Genomic DNA, 14,180 nt, shown 5'->3' on the forward strand with positions numbered 1-14,180 from the left:
AATTATTGCTTCTAGTTGTAGATCGAAAGGGTAGCCTTGCTGCGAACAGCTTTCAATAGCGTGTGAAGATTTTTATGAGCTTTAACAGGTTTTATGCACGTATTGAATTTTTTCTTATACAGTAGCTGGCGCTTGATTTCTTTCAGATTGGCCGCTTCGAGTATCTGCTTGGCCGAAGGTCTTGAATACATGGCGCCTTGTAGGACTTTCAGCCTGGCGCTGCCGGTGCTTTATGCATGGCGCCCCATCACTTTCACTTTGACGTGAGCCGAATATAATAAACACCTTAAAACAACGCCAATTTATAAGCAACCAAGCGCCAAGCCCAAACTTTTACTTACCCTGCGTAGTACCAACTACATCCTGTAAGCTTGACATGTCAATGGATGTTTGGATTTATAAAATATCATGAGGAAATCCATTGTGCTGCTCTCATCTCCAGCAGCAAAATAGGGGATACAAATGTTTTATCAACCAACGACCTCGCTCTCATTTTGTCGACCATCTTCTGTAACAGGCGCATTCGGGTTTCTTCATCTTCACTTGTCTATGACTTACGGCAATAGCCGATGATGGTGCTGCCCGTTTTTTTCATCTCCTTTAGATGCTCTTGATACTTTGGTAAGTGCTGTTTTATGCTTTTCGCGACACCATTTATAAAAAAATTAAGCTTATGGGCTATTTCCTTCCACAATATCAGTAGTTACCTTACCATGTAATTTTGGGTCCAAGGTGTACAATACACGATGACGGACCTCCACTGGGCAAGAGGGGGTATGTCAAGGGATTGAAAAACAGCTTCCGTCGGTCCCTTTAATCATCTTTCTTTCCACCGCAGCTTGTAACAGATCAAGATTGCCCTTTGAGCACCATCGGGCAAAGAACAGTGAGCTTTTGTCGTTGAATATGGTAGTGTATTTTTATGCTGCTGCTTGGGTATCTGGCATGGTGAGTTTTTCGCGTCTGTAGGCGTCATTGTGCGGATGATCTTGCATGTAAACGTCGTTCAAGAAATCCTTGTATATTTCTGCTGACACTGTTATATAAGGTTAGAACTGTCATTATAATCATTTAAATCATTGCTACTTACTGAACATCGGATTAGAAAACTCTTGCTCTGCGGTACAACTTCGACCTCGGGTGGCATAGCGATGGTACCGGAATGGGTTGCAAAAACGTTTACGCTTGGAAATCACCACCGCATCTGCTGCCAACAAAGTTTACGGAAATGCCGCAGTACTTATTGTCAAAGAACGATGATTTATGGTTGGATGGTTGAATGGTTGAATGGTTGAATGGTATGTAGTTGCTGCTGTAGGTCGTCGTTATCGTACTCTGGTGAGGACAATGTCTTTGGGGTGGAGGAAGACAGAGACAGTGTTGGCGGCACCGATCGTTTGCTCGCTGCCGAAGATGTTGAACGGGAGGTCGAAGCAGACAATGTCAATGTTGATGAGACAGCCAGCATTGACGAACAAGGTGTGGATTTTCCATCTAGTTTAGACGCTTTTCAAGCCTTGCAACATTCTCTTCCGTATACTCTTCGTAATAAAACATGCAAAGTGCTTGTTCCTTCGTTACTTTCATTGTGTCAAAGCGAGTGTCGGCAAAAGCAGGTGAAAGGATTTCATGCAACGGGTCCAAGTGGTCGATTTTTTGTTGTCCGACCGGTCCACTTTTTTGTTGTCCGACCGGTCCACTTTTTTGTTGTCAGACCGGTCCACTTTTTTGTGTAACTGGTCCATTTTTTGGGTGTGCATCAAGCATGCCTCTGCATATAATATGATGGTTGGCGCTTGGTTTCTTTCATCCTGGCATAACACAAATTTTCCATTTCGCGCTGGGTAATTTCCAGATTGGCGCTGTATTTGTTATCAGCTTGAACGAAGGTGCTTAACACATGTGGCTCAAGTCAAAGTGAAAGTGACAGGAGTTATGTATAAAGCACGGCAGCGCCAAGCTGAAAATCACTGGGCGTCATGTATTTATTACCTTCGGCCAAGCTGATATTCAAACCAGCGCCAATCTGAAGAATACCAAGCACCAACCATTGGTTAAGGTTATAGGAATGACGTTGCAGGTGGTACAAAGCATCCAATCCATCAACAAAAACAATCCTCCTTTCTCTTTTACCCACTTTCCCAATGCCATCCAACAGCGCCAGCAGCAGTAGTAGCAGTAGCGCTGACTATGACAGCATAGCAGAAGAGTATCATGACGGTGACGACAATAAAAAGAAACAACAGTTGTCGGTCCCGGATATGCTGATGATGATTACACGAGGAACAGAAGCTATGGAACAGATCATGTCAGATATCATAAAGCATCAACAACGTCAGGACCATGCATTACAGCGAATACAACAGGCCTTCGGAATCAAACCTCTACCATCGACCAACGGTGGTAGTAAGAGAGACTACAATAACAGCAGCAACATAGGCAACACCCTCGTTAAAAAGAAGAGAAAGACGACGACGACGACGCTGCCAACATCCTTGGTCTCGCCGCAATCATCATCAACAACTTTAGTGCATCGCAAAACTTGTTTTCCACCGCATGTAAGACAACAACATAGCCTTCCAAAGCTCTTCATCAGAAGACCGTGGCATCCACATAGTCGCTGCATTTTTTTCTCTGATGTCTTAGCAGCCATTAATAGCTTGGCAGAAGCAGCAGCAGCATCGCCGCTGAGCAACAATGAACAGCAAGAATCAGGCCAAGATCTGTTAAAGTTTGTGTACAAAATTGCCGACAACGCAATACTCAGACTAGCCCGATGGGCAACGTTTGAAAGAGGAAAACTGTCATGGACTCATCAAGATGAAACACAACGTAATCGTGTCATGCTATGGTTCTTACAAACTGCCAAAGAACATCGACCTGTCAGCATCCCTCTTGAATTGTGCGAAGATAATTGGATTGCTCGCCACATTTTATATGGGCGATGGTATACTTTCGCGTACAGAAAAAAGTTGAATTGATAATGTAGCCATATAGCAAGTATATACTGTATGCAGTTATATGTAGTCAAATGTATCGGCTGACTTGAGTTTCATTGTATGAGATATCAAATTTCTACCGAAATAAACAAAAAAGCATACGACCTCTACTTACTGCTTCTGGTCCCTTTTTTAAATTTACCATTGCTGTTGTCGTTCTTTCTTCGCATGTGCTGTAAAGCTGCAGTACGAATCTTCGTAAGAGTGATTGTTTAAAAAAGTGCCACTCCATAACTGTGCACCATTTTCGTTTTTGTGTACGAATAACTCCAGAGCGGTGGTTCCAAGATGATGGTTACACATTGCACCGTCATGCTATACGTAGCACACATTTTGTTTTTTCATCAAACACACACTTTTCTCCAACGGGAGCAGTCCCCTCTATCCTTCCTTTTTCTTTGTTTCTACATCTATTTCTCATTTGAGTGGCAGCATCAGCGAACAAGAAGAAAAATGTCAAGCATTGCCGACAGCAACAAGAGCAGAAGCAGAAGCAGTAGTTTTAGTAGCGGCATATCGTCATTATTATCGTCAGCGTCCGCTTCGGACGAAGAAAAAGATAAATAAACTAATACGCCACATCATCCCATCGTTCCGAGAACTTATCAAGTCTTTTTTATGAAAAGCAACACGTATGGAAGACACGATAGCGAAAATGGAAGCATCCTTGCCCGATATTGTGGCCTTTGAGAAAGAACACGCCAAGATAATACAAAGTGTCAATAATTCTTGCGAAACAATACAAAGGAGGAGTTTCATTAAAGAAAACGACACGAGGTCTATGATGTTGCCCAATGCTGATTCTGGTGCCGTCATGTACGACAACGACGCAATGTACTTCTATGGATTTGTGCGAAAAGAAATCAAATCGCCCGATGGTACTTGTCTCCTTATTGGGAAAAACTCGCTTTTGGGTCAAAGTCAGAAGCGGGTTCAAACAACATCAAGCTGGAAACATGACAACGCAAGCTAGCAATAGCTTTGCTCAAGTAGCTGGTAGATTAACGTCAGCATTTTTATCGCTAGCATTCTCTTCCTCGAAGCATAATTTACCGGCCTGATAATCAGCCACAGAAACCATCATCGCTATGAAACGCCCACAGAATGTTTCTGTGGCTACTGCTGCATAATGTACGACCACGTCTATCTACGTCTAATTCTGGTGAAAATCCTCGACAGCCAACCCATATACTCATGTTCCTGCTCAATCATCATTATCATCATCGTCGTCGATGTCGACATATGGTATTACTTTCCTTAGTAATGGCGGCAAAGTATCGCAACAACAGCAGCAGCAGCAATATTAGTTAAAACAAAAGTGGCCTATCTGTTTTTAAAAAACCAAAATGCGCCAACGACCAATGCCATTACACGACGACGGATACACTTTATCGTCGTGTTCTTCTTCGTCTGATAGCAGTGACAGATAAGTTATGCTTTAGTCTTTTCTGTGTTGCATAACGTTCTATCAACAGTATGTGAGAACCTAACTACTATTACCTTGCATTTTATACTGAAGGACTGGAAGAAGTTGAAATGACGGACGCTCCACGCATAGTACATTACGATGAATTTACTGCTGCTGCTGCAGCAGCAACGGCAGCCGTAATTGATACAACAGCAAGAAGTTTACTTCCTCCTCGACCCTTTGTCAGTTTCACAAAAAGTAACAGTCACAAAAAGGAACAGTAGATCAGCAGCACATAGAGTGAATATGAGAGGTCGTAGCAGGTAATAATAAAGAAGGTACTGTAGTTTCTCCTTGTTAGTACACATAATCAGGAAGAGTTTGCTTCCTGGTAGCCTCTCTCTAACAATGCAGCATGAAGATACGTCTATTGGTGCGCGATTTCGTCTCGAGCCAAATGTTCCACTACAACACGGTTCGGAACGAAACTGCCTGCAACCCGATGATCTAATGACTTAGTGCCCCAAGTTGGTGTCCTTCATTTGCGATTACATTCTTTACAGTAGCCATGACACACTAGTGACTAAGGGATACCGCACAGTGACTGAACGACAACGAGAACTGGGAGTGTATTATATTGCTTCTGGAGAACATCGAGGCATCAATCAAATCCCTCGACGTGTGCTTAAAAAGCGCAACACGCTACGCCTGTTGAAAATCTCCAGATCACCGTTTCAGATTGGCCTTCAGCATTCGAACACAGAATGATGATGACAGCGACGACAATGCCTCAGCTACTTACATTGATCTTTGTTAAAATCCACTACACTGCAAGTTCGCTCGTAGCATTGCTCAATTGTTGTCCACCGATTAAAACACTGGTGATTGAAATAGCTGTCCATTCTTTCGAGCGATCAGCACTACAGTCGCAAACCAAAAACGCTTCGTGAATTCTGACTTTCCTGCTTTGCATACACGCTATATGAATACGGTGATCGCAATTTTTGTTCGATATGGGAACGGATGCCCCATCTGGAAAAGCTCATCATTAATCACAAAAGTTATCTGGCACTTGGTGACCCAAAATGCTACCGATACATGCGAAATATGAAGCATCTTGAAGTCGCCAATGCAAGCTTGGTTGGGCCAACCCAGTGGTGGTTTCAACTCGTCCGTTTCAGCAATTGGCTGAGCACAATTTGTCATAACTACTACGCACTGTGCGACTCATTGATGTAACAGATGTTACGTACGAACTGCTCTTTGCCATAGCTCACATCCAGACAATTGTATGCATTGACGTCAAAGCTTCTTACATGCTCTGCGGTGACGAGTTAATACTCCAATTATATCAACAAGTTGTGTGAAACGGAAACAAGCATTGAAGACCTTTGACTTTATCCTGTCTAACTGTTGCCTTATGCAGCTCTTGATGCGCTGGGCGATTTAAGACATATACACACGCTCGACATCAGTGAATCGACATAAATGGCAGCCAGTGCGAATCAGCACGGAAGGTGTTGCATCATTAACCAAAAAAGCATCTAGTTTTAATAGCGTTTCGTTCTCTTTGGTAGCTGTACGAGATCCACCGAGATCAATGAGGTGCTATTTCATTATGTACCAACTTATCAATCAAAAAGGCTCGCAGCAGTATCAGACCAGTACCTTCCCAAGAGCCACTTGATACAGTACACGAGACGATGACCGACTGAAATGAGCTCATCATTTCTGTGTAACTTGAAGGAGATATGATCTGTTACTGTATGTATGATGGAAGAATTTTTTTTCATGGTAATACGAGGTTCTGATTCTTAAATAATGGCATTAGGTGACATTCGAATTAGGTATGGAAGGATTGTTTCCCACAATTAGCGTCATCGGCTAGAACAATTGTTAGCTGCTGCTGTTCCTCTTCTTACTGGATATCATTGTTTATGTTATACTCATAATGCATTCTCTAGTACAAGAAGCACACTACTTAGTTTTGGCGCGGTTGAAAGGTTGATGCTACGGAACCGAATGTAAGGAATTCTTATTGGTTTTCCTTGGCAATGTGGCACATGAAAACAGAACGTCAGTCGACTACATGAGTAAATAAAAGTGAGAGTAAAGATGTTTATAAATTCTGTAGAAACCCATAATTACCTTGCTCCGGGCAATGAACTGGGTAAGCTGTTGTCATTCTTATCCTGCTACCCCCCGTGACTAATCTAGTTCTGCTGTAATTCGTTGGTGTATATGTACGTATTGAAAATACATTTTGGCGGTACATTTTGGGAACAGACCGCATCTGCTAAATATCCAGAGCAAAATGATACGTTGATACACAATATTTCCACATAGAATGCTGAGCACGGTAAGTGAGTTTGAAAAAAATCAAACATTGGTATAAAAGCTCATTCTTGATCCGTCTACTTCTTTAAACTTTTTTTTACCCAAAATTATGAATTCCGTCTATGCCCATATATATGGCGTTTCCATTCCGCCCATCCTCCTTGGATCAATTGCAGTAATCGGCTCTGTGGTCCAATGCATCCGAACGCAACAGTATCCAATGCGTTATACCTTTACATTTCTCGCTGGATCATTATGTCTTATCAACAAATCGTTATTTTTAACGCTTGTTAACGGAACAATCAACCTTTTTAAAGGAGCCTATGCGTACCAATGCACTTATTACCTCTATATTCCCTTCCTTTACTGTGTTTTTTTCGATGTTTGTCGAACAGCGATCATCAGCTCCGCCAGCCTTCAACAACAGCCGCAAAACGCCAATTCCGCAACAACGACAACTGATGACAAGATCAACACGGTTCCTACTTCTGGTCGCCGATTCCATCTTCGCAAGCTTCTCCCTACGTACTTTGCTTATTTCTTTACGATTATCTACGTGATTATTACCGCTGTGTGGGGTGGGATGTGGGCACACGACCTGAATACATTCGCGGCGCTCGAAAATCTCGAATATTTCTTATTGTTCGGCATTTGGGCCTATGTGTTGTGCGCCATCATACAGCTTTGGGTTGGATATCGACAACTACAACCCATGATCCGGTCACTATCGGTTTATCTCGTTGGAGTTCTGGTTCCCACCATTGTCCTCACCGTTATAGCATTAGTCAGAGGTTTCACTCCCCAACCATCCGCTTTAGCAGCCGACATTGCCCAACTGTGCTTGGTAGAAATCCTCGGTGGCCTTAATCTTTTGTATGCTTGTTTGTGGTGCTCGACTCGGTACTGGACCTTTGGATCAAGACATGACAACACGCTTATTCGGCAGCAGCAGCAGCCGATGGCTCATCACTACAACAACGCCTGATCACAGCAATGAGTAGATACAAGTTGTATTCTACATGAACTGTATTTACACATCAAAGATGGTTTCATACAAAACAGTATATGTATTTATATCTTTGTAAATTATAATTTAATAAACTTCGACACAGTGACAACCAAGCAGTACAAAACGTGTTGGAACATGCAATTGGCAAGCCATAGAATTGCGCCCGTTGGCTCGGTTTCTCGTTTGTAATACCGTGTCTCCAATAGCCTTCAGAACTGTACATGTATATGACTTAAATTGAGCGATCCAATGCTTACCGTGCACATCGATCGCAAACGCGATTCGACAGGCGCTCGTCAAAGTACGTCGAGCACGTCGAACAACCATTCAACACGCATATCTCTTGCCACATCTACAACACGCCTACTTGTTTGGGTTTTACCAAAGGGAAAGGCAACAATCTACTTTTCCTTGTTTTCAATTACCTGTAAACGCTCAGCTATATGTTATAAGAATAAAATAGAGTGTTAATGTACTGCGACAAGTGAGGGTATGTTTAAGACCGACACGGTCCAAGTATCATGCGCGATAGCTGTAGGAACTAGTAACTATAAGCGGTGACCGCTCGTGGCTGTATTTGAAAAGATATAGATCTCACTGCACAAATTGTGGATCTATTAGTAGTGTATGTAGGAAAGATACACGCTGTCACTCAGAGAGTCCAGACATCTAAAACGAGATAGATCAGCAATTACAGGCATCTCTTAGTATTATTTGAGCCAGGGCTGTTTTTACCATGCATGCTCCTGTCCTATACGAAATACGAACCGGTAAGTAATACTGCTGATACTCTTTTCACTGCCTGCAGGTACAGGGTGATGATGCTTATGAAGCTTAAATTATTTCCAGCGACGAAAGAAGAGGAACAAGGGTCATATAAATCAGCAGTTTATTTCTGGCATCGTGCATTAATGTACCTGGACTCGGTAATGCTATGGTGACACCAAAAATGAGATATGAAACCGCCCCACCCTTGGCCCCCCATTCACATTCAAGTGAGTCAATTTTACATGTGGATGAAAAAGCCACACGATTATCCGTTTTTGGAAACAATCCGATCTTTTCTTCTAACCGCCCCGCTTATTTTCCTTCCCTGTTGTCACCCTTCTCCCCTTGTCATTAATTCCAGCTTCTTTGCCGGTTTAATTTTCATTGAACAAACAACAAGGCGGTTTTAATTGTTTAGACGAAACCAGTGGCGGCATTCCCTCTCTTTTTTCTTATATAAGCATATATACACATAATAGAACAGCAATGTTGTCCTTTGCACGAAAGGTTTCGGCACCTGTTACCACCCGACTTACTGCTGCCAGAGCAACAAACACCCTGGCTACCAGATCCATTCTATCTACGACCCCTCGATATATCCAACAACGCCGTGCATACAGCAATGACTTGAGCACTGCCGCTGCTGAAAAGGTAAAAAAACACCTTAGTTCTTTGTGTGTGTGTGTTGTGGTGCCTTGTTGGACCTTGAATGTCAAAAAAAGACTTATATTCGTTTCATTCTTTTATTGGTATCATTAGGAGACAATTGTCAAACTGCTGTACAACATTGGCTCTCGCAAAGAAGTCGAGCAATACTTGCGCCACTTTTCGTCTGTCGAATCCCAAAAGTTTGCCGTCATCAAAGTCGGTGGTGCCGTCTTGACGGACGAGTTAGAAACGTTGGCCTCTGCCTTGACGTTTTTAAACCGTGTGGGTCTTTACCCTATTGTACTTCACGGTGCAGGTCCACAATTGAACCGATTGCTCGAAGATGCCGGTGTTGAGCCACAATACGATGAAGGTATCCGTATCACCGACCCACAAACACTCGAAATTGCCCGCAAGGTGTTCATGTCAGAAAACTTGAAGTTGGTCGATGCGTTGGAACGCCACGGTACACGCGCGCGTCCCATCCCTGGCGGTGTCTTTGTGGCTGAATATTTGGACAAGGCCAAGTATCAGTACGTTGGCAGAATCACATCGGTGAATAAGGACGCTATCGAATCGTCGATCCGCGCCGGTGCGTTGCCAATTTTGACCTCGCTTGCAGAGACGCCTGATGGCCAGATCTTGAACGTGAATGCCGATGTCGCCGCCGCCGAATTGGCTACGGTCTTGGAACCTCTCAAGATTGTGTTCTTGAACGAAAAGAACGGTCTTTACCACGGCGTGACGGGCAAAAAGATCGATACAATCAACCTGGATGAAGAATATGAAGATTTGATGAAGGAATCGTGGGTTCGTTATGGTACCAAGCTCAAGATCCGTGAGTGCAAGGAATTGTTGGATGGATTGCCACGCTCTTCGTCCGTCGCCATCATCTCGGCCGGCCATTTGCACAAGGAATTGTTTACTGATTCGGGTGCTGGTACGCTCATCCGCCGTGGCCACAAGTTGTTCAAGTTTGACAAACTCGACCAGGTCGATCCCGACAAGATCCGTCGCATCATGGAAGCCGAGGATGAGGTCGTCAAGACTGGCGAAGCGTCTGTTGCTAGCTACTTGCGCGACTTGCAAAAGAAGGACGTCACGCTTTACACCGATGAGCCTGGTCAGGTCTTGGCCATTGTTACCAAGGATCCTGAGAATCCTTCCCAGCCTGCCGTGCTGGAAAAGCTGTTGGCTAGCAAAACCGCTGTGCTTAACAATGTTCCCGAGAACTTGTGGAACACCATCCGCAAGGACTTTGATGTGTTGACCTGGCGTGTCGGTTCCAAGGCCGAGGACGGTAACTTGGATCGCTCGTGGCATTTCGAGCGTGCTGATGGCTCGCTCCGTAGCCCTCAAGATGGTAGCACCATGTTCTTCTACGGTATCCAGGATTCGGACAGCGTTAAACAGACTTTGGATGGCTTCAAGCATACCTCTTCCGCAAAAGCCCCTGCTGGCGCCCGATCTTTCTCAACTTTCGCTCAACAACGTCGTGGATTTGCTTCTTCATCGGCTTCTCGCAAGAATGTTGGTTTGATTGGTGCCCGTGGTTATACCGGTCGCGAATTGATCAACATTATCAACAACCATCCCGAACTCAACCTCACTCACGTCAGCTCGCGTGAATTGGAAGGCAAGCCTTTGGAAGGATACACCAAGTCCTCGTTGACCTACGTCAACTTGAAGCCCGAAGATCTCAAGGCTCAAGAGCAAGTCGATGCCTGGGTGCTGGCTCTGCCCAACGGTGTCTGTGCACCTTTTGTCAACCAGGTAGAAGCTGATGTCAAGGAAGGCAAGTCGTCCGACAAGGTACTTGTTGATTTGAGCGCCGACTACCGATTCGATAACACTTGGACTTATGGTCTTCCTGGTAAGCTATCATCATCGTCATCCTTGAAATGAAAAGCCAAACCTTTAAATAATCAAAAAAAAGACTCATCATTTTCTCTTCGACGTCAGAATTCAACCGTCAAAACTTGGGCGGTGCCACACGTATTTCTAACCCTGGCTGCTATGCCACTGGCGCCCAAATGTCACTTCGTCCATTGCTCCCCTTCTTCGACCAATACTCAGCACCGACCGTCTTTGGTGTGTCGGGGTACTCTGGTGCTGGCACCAAGCCCTCGCCCAAGAACGATCCCAAGGTGTTGCACGACAATCTCTTACCTTACGCCATGACCAACCATATCCACGAACGTGAAGTCTCGTACCAACTCGGCAAGCCCGTCAACTTTATCCCCCACGTTGCCTCGTTTTTCCAGGGCATCCAATTGACCGTCAATGTTCCGTTGAACAAGACCATGACCAGCAACGATGTCCGCAGCGTGTTTGAGGAATTCTATCAGGGCGAGAAGCTCGTTCATGTGTTGGAATCTGGTGAACCTTATGTTCGTGATAACTCTGGCAAGCATTTCGTCCGTGTTGGTGGATTCTCTGTCCATCCTGATGGCAAGCGTGTGGTTGTCGCCACTACCATTGATAACTTGTTGAAGGGTGCTGCTACTCAGGCCGTCCAGAACTTGAACTTGGCTTTGGGCTTTGATGAATATGCTGGTATTCCTCTCAACTAAAGAAAAATCCATCTGCCGTCACTAAACCTATTATTATACATGTACACCGCACCCACATCTTTTGTAACACCTTTCTGTTTCCCACTCCAAACAACAACCTTTGCATTTCTTCTTTCTGTATAGAAACCTTCAAAAAAAGTTCAGATTATTAAATCTTTGTATTACAACAAAACCAGAACATGCAATTAAGTGGACAATGAATATACAGTTGCAGGAGAAACAAAAGGTTCGGGGGCGAGAACAAGAGAGAAATCAGGGTGAACAGTTAGAATAGGTCAAGAAGAAGTGGCAAGTGGTGCGTGTAAGGACGGATGAAGCTGAATGATTTATTATGACTTTCCATCATATTGTATATAATCCGAACGATGCCGTTGAGTAAACTTTTTACTACCTTGCTGGCATCGATACTTGTCTTGGATCATATCATAAAAGAACCGATAATAGAACAACAGATTATCATACCGACCATCCTCATAACTGCCTTCAAAAGCTTCGGCAAACTCGCGGTATAAATAATAAATAGCCTCAATCGTCGCCAAATGATCATCGCTCTTCTGCTGGTACCGCCAAAAATGTGTTTTGCGCGGTGCAATCGTGACCTTTTGCATACGTTGTAGTTGTGGTGTTTCTCTGGCAATCTTGCTTGCTTGTTTCCAAGTACCGTCAATGACGGTGATACGATCGAATGAGTCGCGTGGTATTTCGTCAAGTCGTTTGGCATCCGGTCCAGGGAAGAGGAGCAGACTACGTTCGGGTTGTTGAAATTCTGGGATGTTTTGCCAGTTGTATATGTTTACGTCGTTTTTGGCAATCACGCCGGCGTGGATGGCAGTGGACTTGCCGTCGAGTTCTAGTTCATGTTTAATCCTGTTATAGTGATAATCCCCACCATTTGATGAATGAGTATTTTCTGTTTACAATGATAGCTCTCACACTCTTCTTTTTATGTCTGGACACGTACACATTTAAAGGTACAGGTAGCTTCAGCGACGGAATCTCGGACCGATCCATACCGACAACATTAAAGCATCGGTAACAAAAATATTTCACAGATTTGTTGCACTGTGAGCAGTTTGTTCGTCCTTGGACGGTGTCAAGTATACTGTCGTCGCTAATCTTTAAATCGTCAAATGGTGATACTGATTTAGGTCGTTTGGATTCTACTACTTGTTCATTATCGTTGCCGTTATTGCTGCTGTCTTTTTCGGGAAGCGATCGTTTTGTCTGTTTTGTGGTTGTTACGGATTCGGCACTGTCTGTTGTTGTTGGCTCTTGGTCTTTTGCTTTCTGGGCGTCACTCATTCTAAAAAAAGGGGTGGAGGTGGTATGTGCGGAGGTGTCGCAGCAAAAAAAAAGTTGTCAATGCAAGATTATACATGTGTGTGGTTGTCGGGAGGCTTAGAATATAGAAACTCCCAATCCGGGGTTGCCGGGAAAAGTGTGTGGGTCTTTATACGCATAAACATACACATATATACTCTATCATAATGTCACTACGATTATTGTCTCGCGCACCACGACTTTATCGACCACGAACAGCATTTGCCATCCGACCATGTAATTACACCAAACTTGATTCACATAATCAAACACCTGTCAAACCATTTAAACGGATTTCTTTTTTTCTGATTACGAAGTTTAATTCGAATTCATAGTGGCCACTGTAAATAATAACGCCTCCTCCCCTTCCTCTTCCACACCTGCTAGCGCTGGCGCTGGTACCGAAGCAGCAGCAGCTATCTCTAACCCGATACTCGGCACACCACCAAAAGAAGGTAAAAAAGAAAAACTCTCTCAATAATTTATAGTCTTCAAAGCTACTGTTATCATTAATTACTTGAAAACTTATGTATTCTTTTTGAAAAGAGCCAGCAGCAGATACGATTGTCAAAAAAGAAGAAGAGGGTGACAACAAAAACAAAAAAGAAGGGGTAGCAGCACCGAATGACAAAAACGGATATGAACATGGTGCCTATCTTTGGACATTAGAACGTGTAGGAGCCGTTGGTTTGATCCCACTCTTCACTACACAGGCTATCTATGGCGCCCACCCAATCTGTGATGGCTTATTAGGTGTCATCTTGCCTTTCCACTTGTACCTCGGCATGGAATCTTGTATCATCGACTATGTGCCGAAACGCGAGTATCCACGCATGCACCGGGCTGCCAATTGGGCATTGATGGGAACGACGGGTCTGGTGATGTGGGGTTGCTTTGAATTTAATACCAATGAGATCGGATTGACCGAACTAATCCAGCGATGCTGGACTGCTTAAAAATAAATTAGAATATATATAAAGATATACACCTCTTCATCATCTTCATCATATTTGTATTCTTCTTTAAAAATTAAAACTTATGCGTAAGTGCTTCTCATTATGGCATATGTTTTGATGATAGAATAGACACAACTAGCATAGACGCCGACGCAATATGAC

At 43.8% G+C, this 14,180-nt stretch overlaps 5 protein-coding genes across 5 annotated transcripts; 4 read left to right on the plus strand and 1 right to left on the minus strand.

The window, feature by feature from the left end:
• The first annotated feature begins 2,120 nt into the window (after positions 1-2,120).
• On the plus strand, positions 2,121-3,040 carry BDB00DRAFT_812559 (uncharacterized protein). The gene has a single exon (XM_053122698.1). It carries the CDS (start codon positions 2,145-2,147, stop codon positions 2,979-2,981), a length of 837 nt encoding a protein of 278 aa, XP_052981855.1. The 5' UTR covers positions 2,121-2,144; the 3' UTR covers positions 2,982-3,040.
• Positions 3,041-6,518: 3,478 nt separating this feature from the next.
• On the plus strand, positions 6,519-7,867 carry BDB00DRAFT_812563 (uncharacterized protein). The gene is made up of 3 exons (XM_053122699.1): positions 6,519-6,650; positions 6,754-6,766; positions 6,921-7,867. Exon 3 carries the CDS (start codon positions 6,965-6,967, stop codon positions 7,727-7,729), a length of 765 nt encoding a protein of 254 aa, XP_052981856.1. The 5' UTR covers positions 6,519-6,650; positions 6,754-6,766; positions 6,921-6,964; the 3' UTR covers positions 7,730-7,867.
• A 1,140-nt stretch (positions 7,868-9,007) lies between these two features.
• On the plus strand, positions 9,008-11,742 carry BDB00DRAFT_870143 (Aspartate/glutamate/uridylate kinase; the record flags this gene model as incomplete). Its single annotated transcript, XM_053126672.1, has 3 exons — positions 9,008-9,172; positions 9,281-11,042; positions 11,132-11,742. The coding sequence occupies 3 exons, from the start codon at positions 9,008-9,010 to the stop codon at positions 11,740-11,742; spliced, it is 2,538 nt and encodes an 845-aa protein (XP_052981857.1).
• Positions 11,743-12,071: 329 nt separating this feature from the next.
• On the minus strand, positions 12,072-13,044 carry BDB00DRAFT_759808 (DTW domain-containing protein; the record flags this gene model as incomplete). The annotated part of the gene is made up of 2 exons (XM_053119162.1): positions 12,072-12,609; positions 12,704-13,044. The coding sequence occupies 2 exons, from the start codon at positions 13,042-13,044 to the stop codon at positions 12,072-12,074; spliced, it is 879 nt and encodes a 292-aa protein (XP_052981858.1).
• Positions 13,045-13,229: 185 nt separating this feature from the next.
• Positions 13,230-14,018, plus strand: BDB00DRAFT_870145 (CybS-domain-containing protein; the record flags this gene model as incomplete). The annotated part of the gene is made up of 3 exons (XM_053126673.1): positions 13,230-13,299; positions 13,398-13,517; positions 13,609-14,018. The coding sequence occupies 3 exons, from the start codon at positions 13,230-13,232 to the stop codon at positions 14,016-14,018; spliced, it is 600 nt and encodes a 199-aa protein (XP_052981859.1).
• Between the last annotated feature and the right edge of the window lie 162 nt (positions 14,019-14,180).

This window comes from Zychaea mexicana (assembly GCF_025766255.1).
Source record: "Zychaea mexicana strain RSA 1403 chromosome Unknown BDB00scaffold_19, whole genome shotgun sequence".
In the NCBI taxonomy this organism is placed as follows: Eukaryota; Fungi; Mucoromycota; class Mucoromycetes; order Mucorales; family Lichtheimiaceae; genus Zychaea; species Zychaea mexicana.